General features: G+C 37.9%; 1 protein-coding gene across 2 annotated transcripts in view; it reads right to left on the bottom strand.

The window, feature by feature from the left end:
• Nucleotides 1-13,572, bottom strand: part of Garem1 (GRB2 associated regulator of MAPK1 subtype 1) — a 185,492-nt gene that overhangs the window by 34,595 nt on the left and 137,325 nt on the right. For both annotated transcript variants that reach the window (XM_078030209.1, XM_078030210.1), the window contains exon 3: nt 8,530-8,660. In XM_078030209.1, the coding sequence (XP_077886335.1) occupies nt 8,530-8,660 (131 nt within the window). The remainder of the gene's footprint in view (nt 1-8,529; nt 8,661-13,572) is intronic.

Below are 13,572 nucleotides of genomic sequence, written 5' to 3'. Positions count from 1 at the left end.
TAATCTGTTTTTGCATTTTAAAAGACAAACATGATGAGAAATCTCTCAGAGCATAAATAATTACTAGAGTATAATCACAAGCAGCCCAAACCTCTCCACTAATATATTTTCAAGGTCCTGTCTATAGTTTGTATTGTTGTAATGAATATGGTCAACTTTGATTTATGTTTAATTCAACTAACTACTTTATCTATGAAATAGACTGGTAGAAGGAGAAGGTCTTTATTTCCTGGGTACTTTTTCATATAACAACTTTAAAAAGGGTAACTAAAATGCTAAGACAAAAGGCACAAAGACTGCCTCTAATCTTTGACTTGTGAAAAAACTGGCTGGTTTTCCATAAATTGGAATTCTTGGAGGAAATTCAAAGTTCAGCATCAAGTTGCACTAATCAAATTAAACTTGAGAACTCTTGCTTATTTATTCAGTGATGCATTTTAGCACCTTCAGTTTATCTTTAACACTGCTTCAAACAGCAATGCTGCAAGAACTCAACTCCAGTCTTGCTTCTTACTAACACTGGTTAATACTTCAAAAGTTCTGAGTTAATACTTTACAGTGATATTTCTGATAGAATTCAGTTGGGCCCATGCAATCTAATTAAGTAGAAACTACACTGAAGTTGATAGAAAGAAAACATCAAGATAATTGGTAGGATTTTATTCTTTAAATACTATCATCATACTTTGGGGTATATGTAAAATATAAAAAGTGACAGGCATAACATTCAACAAAAGTTACCAAATCCTTTGTGTCAGACCATATATTTCAGAAATACAAAAACAAACAAAAAAACCAAACCGAAACAACAACAAAAAAACCTGAAGGATCTTGGCCATATATGTATTATATAACATGCAATAATTATTGAACACATTTCTCTAGATTTAAAAAAAAGAATAAGCTGCATAAGCTACTATGTTAATGTTAATCATATATTATAATTACAATCTTGAGTCTTATCTCAAGTCCACAAACAAAGTGATGGAGGAGAAAGATGACTGGATTGAATTAGAGATCCAGTTTCCACACTATGGAACTTGCTGCGACCTAGTATTGTGACTTTGTGTGAATCAATGAACTCAGCTAATGTATCTGCATTTTAGTTTTCATATTTGTTAAAAGGGATAGAATTAGGTCATGTCATGTCTAAAGTCCTTTCAGGATCTAAAATTTGATCATTGTAAAAAAACTCAAAGTCTGTAAGCTGCCTAGTTCTGCTGGATTATTTATAGTTCTTCATTATTTTATTCTTGGTCAAGTTTCTTGGTATCAAGGGACTGAGGCTGTAGCTCAGTGGTAAAGTGCTTGCCTCACATGTGTGAGGCACTGGGTTCAATCCTCACATAAAAATAAATAAAGATACTGTATGTTCACCTACAACTAAATAAATATTTTAAAAAAGAAGCTATTACTCAAATTCTCTAAATCTTACATGAAATTGTTTCTGATTAAAAAAGGCACATGAAATATCATTCAGCCATTTTTTAAAGAAAAGGTAATAATATCATTTACGACAACTTGAATAAGCCTGGAAGATACTATGCCGATGGAAACAAGCCAGACACAGAAAGATAAACATTGCATGTTCTCACTCCATGTGGAAGCTAAATAACAAAACATACAGAAACAAAGAGCAGAATGGTAGTTACCAGGGAGTGGGTAATGGGGTGAATGGGAAGATGTTGATCAAAAGGTAAAATGTTACAGTTAGGAGGAAAAGTATTTGAGACAATGGGTTAATTAGCCTGATTCAGTCATTCCACATTGTATGCATATATCAGAGCATCACTTTGCATTCTGCAGATACAGCAATTATAATTTGTCAATAGCCCAAAAAAGGGACCCTTAAAATCCTTCGCCCCAACTACAGTAGCACTGTTGCTTGACAATGACACCCCTGACATATAGCAGGTGCCAAATAAAGTAATTAGGAGCTGATATGCAAGTGACAAGACTGTCAGCTCAGCTCCCTGCCCATACCACACAGTATGGAAATGGTACTTAAGAGGTAGGAGCTGGCAAAGGCTGCTCCATCACATTTGACTGGAATCTCACACTCCTCAGTGGGTCACTTTCCTTCCCTAGCTGAGACAATGCAAACTTGTTATTTTGCCTCTGGGGTAAAATCTCTGCTGGAACAGCTGAAAGCATGGACCAAACTGGTTGGAACTAAAATTAGTGACATTAAAGCATCCAGATTAGACTATCTGGGTTCTCTGACTTGAGGGCAATAATTTCAAGGTATGAAGCCTTGGGCTGTTGCAAGGAAGACAGGGAACCTCAGATCCAATGCTAAATCGAAATTCCCCTTTCTTTCCTCTCCCTCTACAACTTTCACAGTAAGGACAGAACTGGATCAAAACTTAATTGATCGATAATTATTCTGATGGCAAAAAAGTATATGTTGGGAAAATTTCTCATGATCAGTGTGCTGGGTTTGAAAAGCTGGAGATATCTGTACTTTTTTTTTTTTTTTTTGGTACCAGGGATTAAACCCAGGGATGCTTACCACTGAGCCTCATCCCCAGCCTTTTTATTTTTTATTTTGAGACAGGGTCTCATTAACTTGCTTAGGTCCTTGAGTTGCTGGTGTTAAAGGTGTGCACCACTGCAACCTGCTGACTGAAGACATCTGAAATAGTTCACCAGGTATCAGTATAATGTCTCCAAAAGGCATATGAAGTGAAGGGGTATTAAAAAAAAATAATAACAAATTGTAGCTTCTCTGTACTAAGTTCTTAATATTAAGACACTGGCTGTAAAGTATTTAATAAAGGTAAGTTATAACCTGTGGTGGGAAATTATTCATAAATGTGAAACAATTTAGTACGATTTTATGCTCTAAATTAGGTACTGGCAAACTTTTTCTTACAGGGCCAGACAGGCTCTGGGCCATATGGTTTCTGTTGAAACGAATGCAGCTCTGCTGGTGGTACAAAAGCAGCCACCGACAACTCATAAACAAATGGACTTGGCTGTGTTCCAATAAGACTTTATTTACAAAAATAGGTGGCCTGTCCACAGGCCAGAATTTGCCAACTCCCCTACTGGACATTTGCAATGGACTTGAGTGCATGACTTCATTTAATTCTCACAACAACTCATTTTGCAGGTGAAGATTTGCCCTTGTTCATGGTCAAGGCCTGAAGCTGGGAGCTGAACTCAGCTACAAAATGCAGAGTCTGAATTACCACACAGTTTTGACTGGTGACTTAAAAATGATTGGTGTGGCTGTTTAATGATTGGCGTGACTTCAGTTGGGATGGCCAACTCAGAAATGACACAACTTTTGACTTTGGAAATAAACAGAATAGAGATGGTTGATGGAAAAACTAAGAGATAAGAGAGGAAAAGTCCATTGCAGGCAAAAACAAATATTCAGGAAAGAAAAAACAAAAAACAAACAAATAAAACAAAACCACCAATATCCTCACCATGCAAACTCAAAACTGGATGAATAAAGAAAAAAAAAAAAGTGACAGAAGCATGCGACTGCTGTTCTCTAAACATGGAAAGCCTTTAGCTCTGCAGGTATTGGAGTAAAAATGCACATAAATGATTGGCAAGAGGCTACCTGCTCACATATTGTTGAATTTTCTGGACCATCTTGCCTCCCGTTTCCTGTTCCTATCTGGGGCTACTTTCTGCATTTGTTCTTCTTTTCCCAGTGAGGGTTCTATGGCTCAGTGCTATCTGTCTTTCTACCATATACTTCACTAACACCTTGGCTAATCTGGGTAACACTCACCTGGTAGAACCTCTGATCAGCCCCAGCTCTCTGTCTACTCTGTACCTGCATCTAGGCAGCTGCAGATGGCGGGAAGAAACACAGGGTGGTACTGACAAATCTCACTTGAATTTCACAGTGACAAAACTCAAGGACTACCTAATGTATAGTTCTGCTTAACTTACCTTCCAGATCTTACAGCCGATTAATATTTTCTCCTGTCAAAGCAACTAACGGGCACCATTTTGCTAAATGTGTCCTCAACTCACTCAGCTACTAAGCAGCATTTGACACAGTTGTTCATTTCTCCTTGAAACTTGGCTTTGGACACCGCCTACTCCTGGCTGTCCTCTTACCTCACTGTGGCCCCTTTTTTAGACCCCTAGATGCTGAGGTGTTCCAAGTTCTATTCTCAGACCTCTCTTTATCTAATCTCTAGGTTAAGGCTTAGGGGTGGAATATTCTTTGTTGTAGGGGCCTCTTTTCTATCTTGTGGTATGCTTAGGGACATCCCAACCTCTACCCACTAGATGCCAGGAATGTCTTCTACCACACAGTATGACACTTAAAATTATGTGCAGGTATTGCAAAATGTACCCCGAGGGACAAAAATCACCCCTGGTTGAGAAGCTATGGTATAGGTTAAACTCAACTGGATGCATGACTTTAAGTATCTTCCCAGAGGTGACGAGTCCCAAACTCCAAGCTTAGACCTTTCTTCAAGCTCCAGATCTGGACACCAAACTGTCTTCTTGGTATCTCTACTTGGAGGTAGTATTAACACATTCTATTTATCTATTGTCTGTTTACCCTATCAATCAGACTGTGTTCTCCATGCAGGTAGCCATTTGCATATTCACAATGTATTCCCAGGGCCTAAAACACTGTTGGGCATATAGTAGCAGCTCAAAATATACTTGCTGGTTAAAGCATTAAACACTTTATATATTGGAATTCATTTCATGAAGTTAATCAATGATGGGGCAACCAGGCAGATAATTTTAACCCATTAAGTCTTAAGTTTTCAATTTTGTGCATATTTCAATGAAATTGACATAGGTACATTAAAGTGGGTTGTAATGTATATATAATATTATCAAAACCATTATAGCATAATACAATTATATTCTTATTATAACATACTTATATATTACATACTATATTTAAGTTTTTATAGGTGTTTCACATCTGGGATGATGAGACAAAATAGGTTCAACATATCTTTAAAGACAAATTTTTGGCAGGTATGGTGATATATATATGTAAACCCAGCTGCTAAGGAAGCTGAGGCGGGAATATTACAAGTTTGGGGCAAGCCCAGGCAACTTAGTGAGACCTTGCCTCAAAACAGAATTTAAAAAAATAGAGATATACCTCAGTGATAGAATGCTTGCCTAGCATGCGTGAGGCCCTGGGTTTAATCCCTAGTACTGGAAAAAACATTAATTTTAGGTTAAAAGAAATGCTTCACTTTTAAATAAATGTGGAAATGGTATTATGTAGTAAATTCATTGAGTTAAAATTTTACTCTAGTCTTGGACCAAAAAAAAAAAAAAAATAGAACTAGAGTTCCCATTCTTTCAATATACTTGCTCTTTTCTAAATCCTTTAGATTTGATTTCAATTTGGGCATATATATGAATATATACATAAAAATATTTATTTATACTTAATATATAATATTATACAATACTGACTTCCAATAATACTTGTGTCTTGACTATTATGAGGACAATTAGATATCAATTCTTAACTGCAAGTGGTTTCTTCAATGGTGTATCCTATTGGTCTAAGTTATATTGTGGATGGTAGAGTGTGAAGGTTTGATTTCATTTAAAAAACTGTTTCCTGGTAATATCTACGTCTGTGAGTAAACAGCATTGTTTTCATTTGTTCTCCTTCTCCTAGGGAAGTAATGAACCAATGTGTCATTTCTTTATCTCCCCACCCCCTTAATGCTCACAGACACTATAATCATGTTTATTTTTAATTAAAGAAGACTATGACTCCCAGTATTTACTTTCAGGCCAGGTAGCATCCAGACAACTTCTCATAGCTTTCCTCAGTTTATTTATTTGTTTGGGTGTCTATTCACTAAGCTTGCAAACATTATATATTCCTTTACACAAATTTCCTGAGGTTTCAATATCAATCATCCTTTGAAAAGAACTGAATAATGTCTTATTGATTTATGCAAGCTGGAGGTGATGGCTCTCAAGACTTTGTAAGTAATAGATTATAAATATTTATTTTTGCATAGCATAGAACTCAACCCAAATCCAATTAGCTCTATGGATATGATAAGCTCACCTTTTATACACTTATTTTTGCCTTCAAACTGTTAAGAGACATCTCTACTACATACACTTTAATGAATATACCCAAACATGATATTCTATATATTTAAGACTGTAAAAATTTATAAATTTAGTATTATATTTTTTTTCTAATTCCATTTTTAGTTATTTGATTTGACTTTAATATGGTTCATAAAAGCCTTCAGAAAAAGCTAGATGAGTTTTCAAGGTCCTTTTAGCCTGAATAGTAAAAATTTTCATTCATTTTTCCTTTTGTGCATACTTCAAAAAATTTGTTCTAATTAGCTATATATGACAGTAGAATACATTTTGACAAATTGTACACAAATGGAGCACAACTTCTTTCTTTTGATGAACATGGGTAGGGTTACACTATGACCATACATGTCTAATGTAATATGTAATAATATGTAATAATGTCCATCTCATTCCACTCCTTCCCATCCCCACAACCCCACCCTTCCCCTCATTCCCCTTTGCACAATCCAAAGCTAGTATTATCTTTTAAATCATCACTTTTTTAGTGCAAAATTTACAAAAAGAAAGCCTCTAGAGGCATCTTTTAAAAATACTGTACAGGAACAATATGTCACAAAACTGGAATGCTAACTTTAGTACTAGAGGAAATCTTAAAAACCATGAAAAATTTTTATGCTTGATATTTCATCTTTCTTATTTATTTATTTGGTGGTACTGGGGATTGAATCCAGGGTCTTGTGCATGTGAGGCAAGCACTTTACCAACTGAGCTATATCCCCAGCCCTCATCATTTATTATTGATGAAATATATTTTTGGTGGGGGACTAGGGATTGAACCCAGGGGCACTTTACCTTTGAGATACATCCATGGTCCTTTTTATTTTTTATGTTGAGATAGGTGAGGTCTTGCTAAGTCATTGAGGATCTCTCTAAATTGCTGAGGCCTTAAACTTGTGATTCTACTGTCTCAGCCTCCCCAGTCACTGAGATTACAGATGTGTACCACCTTATCCAGTGCAGATGAAATATTTTTAGAAAAAAGTTTAAGTATTAACCTGCCTTTTAAGACATTTTTTTTTCATTAAGTAATTCTAAATATAAGTTTTAAGAAGAGCTTTAAATCCTACGAAGACATTAATAAAACTGATTCAACTTCTTGGTGCTGGGAATATGGCCCAGTGAAAAGCACTACTAGCCCACTATGCTGAAGGGGGCATATTGTTCTGATCCCTAGAACTGATAAAAACCAGACAGAGGGACAAATAAAAACAGATTTAACTTCCCATGAACCAATTAATGCTGATAAGTTTAAAAAATACAGAAAATGTCCTCATGAACTTTGAGTGTAACTGAATGCACGTTGTCTTACATTCTGGGCCACCGAAGGAGTAAAAACAATTATATAAATATTCTTGCATATAAATAAAATTTATTTAGTATAAGATTTTACAAACTATAAAATCTCATTCACCCTAAAAATAACACTAAAGAAAGTTGATTAGAGCGGCTCCATATTAGAAAAAATGACTTAGCTTAGCCAATAAAATAGACAGAACCATCTCTGCAATAAGAAGTTTGCTTGGATGTCTCCACCTTTCCTGAAGAGTGTGGGCAGACTGACTCACCCACAAAGGCACTGATGCATTCTTGGGCCAAAATGCCATGCAGTCTGTTGTTCACGGAGAGCGGATTTCTAAGAAACAGAATTCTGGCCTCCTAAATCTTGAAATGTTCAGAGAATGTGACTTAATTGGACTTCCTGTGGAAATGAGGTTAAATAGGAAATCCTTTCAATGTGAACACTTTCTAATGTGGTTGAGTATAATTGTGGGTGCTGCTGAAGAAAACACAGTAGACATGTGGGTCATACGACTGGACCGAGTTGATGGCAATGCTTCAAGATCAAGTCTGGTCAAAGGAGCTCACTGTAAGTGTGGAAGGGGGAGTGCCTTGTCCCTTTAAGAAGGCAAAGCACATGAAGCAGAGCAAACCCTAGCTAGCATTTTTTTCTGGGTAAGATTTTCATCCATTTTCTTGGTGTATATTGCAATAGATAGTTCACAAAGAATGGGATGAATCGAGGCTGATCTCAGGGCAGCTTTGGAAGTCTTTTCTTTCTTCCTTAACTAAAGGTTGAGTATTCATTTCATCAAATGCCTTTGCTCTGAAGAGTCAAATACCCAGTCTCACAGAAGGTCTAGTCAAACATATGTTACACATTAGGGAATAAAGTCCAAATTAAAAAAAAAAAATCTTTTATCTGCTTTTGCAATTTTATTTTTGAATTCATCACTTAAATTCTAACAAAAGACAATGCTAATGAAGAGAGTATGTGGTCGGGAGCCAGGTTAGCTCTGTAATACATGCAGTTTTGGTGGCTGACACTAACCCACTGGGAGGATGGAACTCTCCCGGGAGGCAGACACGCACGTACTGTGTACATACAGACTTGAATGTTAAATTATTTTAGTGAAGATAAATATTTGGTTGTTCAAGAGCTACCTTCACGTTGAAAGTAATTTCCTCCATGACGTACACGCGTTCAGGAAATGCTTTAGCCACCTCCTCCACACTGTTGAAATATTGCACTGGCTCTTTTATGTCTCTGTCTTGTTCCAGCAGCTTGAATTGCCCTAAAACACATGATAAACAGAAGAGATGTGAGATGTTTCTGTTGGACAGCTGTCACCGTGGCGACAGCACCCTCTTTACGCCAACCTTTTTTTTTTTTTTTTAAATCAAAGATTCCTGTTCATCATTCAAAAAAGGATTCCCATGGCACAGAGGTTTGTTAAACTAGAAATATTACATATATTATTATTATACTATATATACTATGTACATATAGATCAGCTGAAAAACGAAAACAAAGACATAAGTTTTCTCTTTTTCTGTTTATTTTCAGAGGTCCCAAATTACTTGGAATGGATGCTTACTTGTCTTTTGGTCTCAAAGTGAAAACCTACAGATATAAAAGATTGCTTATTTTGTTTTTAACAGTAAGTTAACTTGTCCTTTAGTGGTAATAATACCCACACACATTACATTCTAAACCAAGGTACAGCAGCCTAGCAGAACTAGAATTTTAAAGTTAATATATAAAGTCGAGCAAAGCTGGGTGCAGTGGCACATGCCTGTAATCTCAGTGGCTCAGGAGGCTGAGGCAGGAGGATCACAAGTTCAAAGCCAGCCTCAGCAACTGAGTGAGACTCACGCAACTTAGTGAGACTGTGTCTCAAAATAAAAAAAATAAAAAGGGCTGGGATGTGGTGCAGTGGTTAAGCAACCCTGGGTTAAATCTTCAGTACCAAAACCAAAACCAAAACAAAACAAAAAAACTGGTCTGGGGATATAGGTCAATGGTACAGCATTTGAGTATTATGCATGAAGCCCTGGGTTCAATCCCTAGTACCACAAAAAGTAATAAACAGAATAAAATAATATAATGAACTCTAGCTTTCACAAAATTGAAATTCTTGGAATCAACAATACAGGGGAAACACTCTGTATCCAAGAGCTGTTGTAATGGTGACACTGCAGAGGCACAAGTATGAGGCAGACCTGCTGGGTTACAGGGTGAGCCTCTTCCCAACAGCTGAGCCTGGCTGGATGCACAGTGGCCAGGGCTTCACGTAGCTTCCTTCTTTTCTTTTGACTGAAATCCAAGTTAGTAAATATACTATTGCGGTGTACACGAATTGGGGAATTTGTGAAGAACTTTGAATATATTCTTAAAAATGTCAAGGATCAAAAAAAATGTCAAGGATCAATTATTTACACATTTTCAATATCAGTGGATAGCGCTGCTACATTTTAGGGGAATTGTTTTCAGTTTAGAATAAAAGACAATTTGTAATCAAGTCTAGGACACCATTTTCGGTGGTTATTTTCTGAATCTCTTTCTGATATAACACTTGAGACACTTGAAAGGAATCAAAAGCTATCACGAGGCACTCTCAGCAGATTCTGCGGGGCATGCGGCAGAAACAGAAAAACTCTTGATTTATACCCTCAACACACTGCTTAGTGTCTCTTCTAGATGCTGAAGATCTACCAATAAACAGAAGAGACAAAAATTTGTGAAATTCTGAAGGTTACATTCTAGTAGGACGTAGAGGATGTAACAAATGTCTGAGGAGGTGAGAAGAAGTACAGGAAAAAGGGCAGGGTGAGAGGCAGGCCAGAGCAGGTAATGCTGAACAGGTGACCCTGGAGACAGGTGAGAAAGTGTTGTGCTCAGTAGTGGGGGTAGAGTTCTCGGAATTCTAAACACAGGCAACAGCTTGTGAAAGACTCTTGGGTAGTTGGGTACTTGCCTGCCATCCTGCCAGCACGGCTGGAGCAGGCTATAAGCAGGAGTAGTAGAGGGAAGAGAAAGAACTTCAAAGTAGAGGAGAGGTGATTTGACAGTTGAAGACCACTCTGGTTGCCATGTTGGAAGATGTTGAAGTGTGCGGTATAGAGTTAGGAGGCTCCTGCAATAATTCAGGAAGGGGACAAAAGAGGTTTGGGAACAGCAAGAAAGTGTTAGGAACTGACCTGGGCCACTGAAGGGACAGAACTGTGATGAGATGGAGCAGACTGTGGAGGATAAGAGGAAGACCAGGTAAGTCTTGGACAAGTAAGTCTGAGATATGTATTGGACATATAACACAATACAATGAAGATACCCAAAAGCTCTTAGTTGGGCATATAAATGTGGAGGTCAGGAGAGAATCTGACTGGGAATAAACCTGGGAGTCATCAGCACATAGAGGCTATTTCAAGTCATGACACTTTATTGATGATGAACCATACTCTTGGGTGCAGACAGAGAAAAGGTTTAAGGTCTAAGTCCCAGGACACTGAGAACGAATGGCCAGGCGAGTGAGAGGCAAATCAATAAGGGGCGCATCCTGGAATAGGCGATGGAGTGCTTCAAGGGGAGGGATTCTGAATGTGGCGAATGGACGTAAGACGATGGCTGAAAACCAGGGGATTTAACTGGGAACTTGGACAGGAGCAGTAAAACCACTGGGCCAAACATTGAACTGGATGCAGGAAAGATCCAGAAGGAGAAACTGGGAGACATAAGAATGGGCAGCAGATGATGTCTGCAGAGTACTGCTGAACAGGGGAGAGGAGGCATGGAGTGGGGGCTGCAGGGAGGGGTGCAGTGGGGTTTGGAAATGTATGTTTTCCTAAATATGATGGGAGAAGCATCAGAGTCACTGGAGGTGGATGGGAACAACCAACAGAGAGAGGCAAGCTGACTTTGGGAGTTACTACAGCCCCGGTGTTGAGTAGGCAGAGGGGACACATCTGACACCAGAGTGGAGGGGCTGCCTTCAGACCGGAGTGCAGGCAGCTCATCTCCAGCTACAATGGGGCAGCAGCAGTCGGAACTGGTGGAAGCTCCCTGTTATTGCTTCAATTTTTCCAGCTAGAGCTAAAGCTCCGTGATAGAGAATAACATATAAAGTGCCTGCTGGGGCAGCATTAAGTTCCCACTTGAAGTTTGTGGGCATGAATTAAAAGTGAAACCAGAAAGTACAACCATGCTTTTCTCCAGTCAAATTCAGAGGGGAAGTCAGTGGATGTGGTTTCTGCTAGTGTGAGAAGAGAGGGAGGACAAGGAATAAAGTTGTGTGCAAGGGAGTGATTTTGCTGCCTGTCCATGGGCCTTGAACTGAGTAAAGAGGGACACAAGGTCCTGAGTGATAAGAAGAGAGACAGTGAAAAAGGTAGTGGGATCAATGGATGGGGGGGGGGCTTTGATGAAGCTGATTTTTTTTGGCTTTGGGGCAGTTATCTCAGCAGTCACAGAGCAGAGTGGCCTACTTAAAGATCATTACGTAAAAGCTACAGACAACAGGAAGAAATACTTTTCAGGGTCAACCCTACCAAAGAATAGAGTAGGTAAGCACTTTGAAAATATCTCCCACGATGAAATAGATGATCCTTCAGCACTGCAATGGGGTGGACCCAGGGCAAAGGCGGTTGTCAGCTGGAGTTAAAATTTATAAGTGCACTTGGTCGGAATCTCCAGAACCATCTGACAGAGACACTGGATGTTTGCCAACGTTTCCAATTATCTGTAATTGTGATTTATATTTTCTAATTTGTTAGATGAATAAGAAAGAAATTATAGATTTGGAACCCGAACACAAATCAGGCTGTCATTAAACCAGGCATGGTTTTGTAAAAAATCGCAAATGATATCATTTTTTTTTCCCCAAGAGTATGAAAGTTTATTTTAAATTTGTGATCAATATTTCAGAAAACATGTCCTAAGATGGTGGGATCTATATGTACATTATTCATTAGGTTGGCAGATGCTTAATCTCTTGAGTTTCATATATTTTCTAGTAGTCATATTAAAAAAAGAAGAAAAATTAACTTTCATAATACATTTCATTTAAGCCAATACATCTAAATTTAATATGAACATCAAGAGATTATTTTACACTCTTCAAAAAATTTTGTCTTAAACCTAGTGTATAATTTTTATCTCTTGACATAACAGAATATTTCTTCTCATGAAATAAGAAGGTTAAGAACTCTTAATTGATGTAACTCCTTCTCTTCTCTTTTCTTCCAACTTGAACTCTTGTTTTTTAAGCCTTCTTTAATTATTTTTCTATTGCATCTACAGTTTTGTGTGATACATCTCAAATTTATTTTGGCCAAATGAGACCAGATGAATAATCACATTTGGTGTGGCCATGATGTCAATGTTCAGTTCTATAGACTCACCTATGTTTGTCACCTTGTTGGACATGAAGCCCAGAATCACATATTTGGCAGCATTTATAAGAAAAAAAAAATAAAGCAACAGCCAAATGTGACCAAATATAATAACTTTTAACATTCGAACATGTTGTACATCAAAAAGTAGGTTCTTTTCATTCTGTAGTTTTTTCAGATTGTCATGGAAGATTTTATTTGTGTGCATGTTTTAGCATATTTTGGCCATTCTCTTGTGATATGTTTAGTTTCCTAAAACGAATTAGTTACTTTACATTTCTTATGTCCCACAAATGTCTTTAAAAATCTCAAATAGCTAAGACCTATCAAATGTCTTCTTAATGTGGCAGGGTCACAGTACACACATGACTTCCTACTGCAGGGGTTGACAAATATGTTCTGTAAATATTTTAGGCTTCGTGGGCGAAATGGTCTCTGGCCAGGTTGCACAAAAGCAGCCACAGACAACACAAACGCAAACTTTATTTACTGAAACAGGCGGCGGGTCAGATGTGGCCCTTAGGCCACAGTTAGCTGATCTCTGACCTGTTGAATGGAGTGGAAAGTACAGATCAAGGGAGTGGCAAAGTAAGACAGGAGAGTGAAATAACCAGTCCTTTCATTCCACATGACTAAAGTGTCACACCAAGGCCTCCTGTGAGGTAACTGGAACCAGATCCTAAGCTGCCCATGTTTATCTTAGAATTGCAGTTTCCCCTTTCAATAGGTGTCAAGAATCAACACGTGTAAGCTCTAGAAGTGGGCTTGTATTAGGAGAATAATGTGCACAACCACACGAATGCCTGCATTTTCTCATGG

The sequence above is a fragment of the Ictidomys tridecemlineatus genome, chromosome 13 (assembly GCF_052094955.1).
Source record: "Ictidomys tridecemlineatus isolate mIctTri1 chromosome 13, mIctTri1.hap1, whole genome shotgun sequence".
In the NCBI taxonomy this organism is placed as follows: Eukaryota; Metazoa; Chordata; class Mammalia; order Rodentia; family Sciuridae; genus Ictidomys; species Ictidomys tridecemlineatus.
The sequence above is the reverse complement of the archived record's forward strand: the minus strand, read 5'-3'. Positions and strand labels throughout refer to the sequence as shown.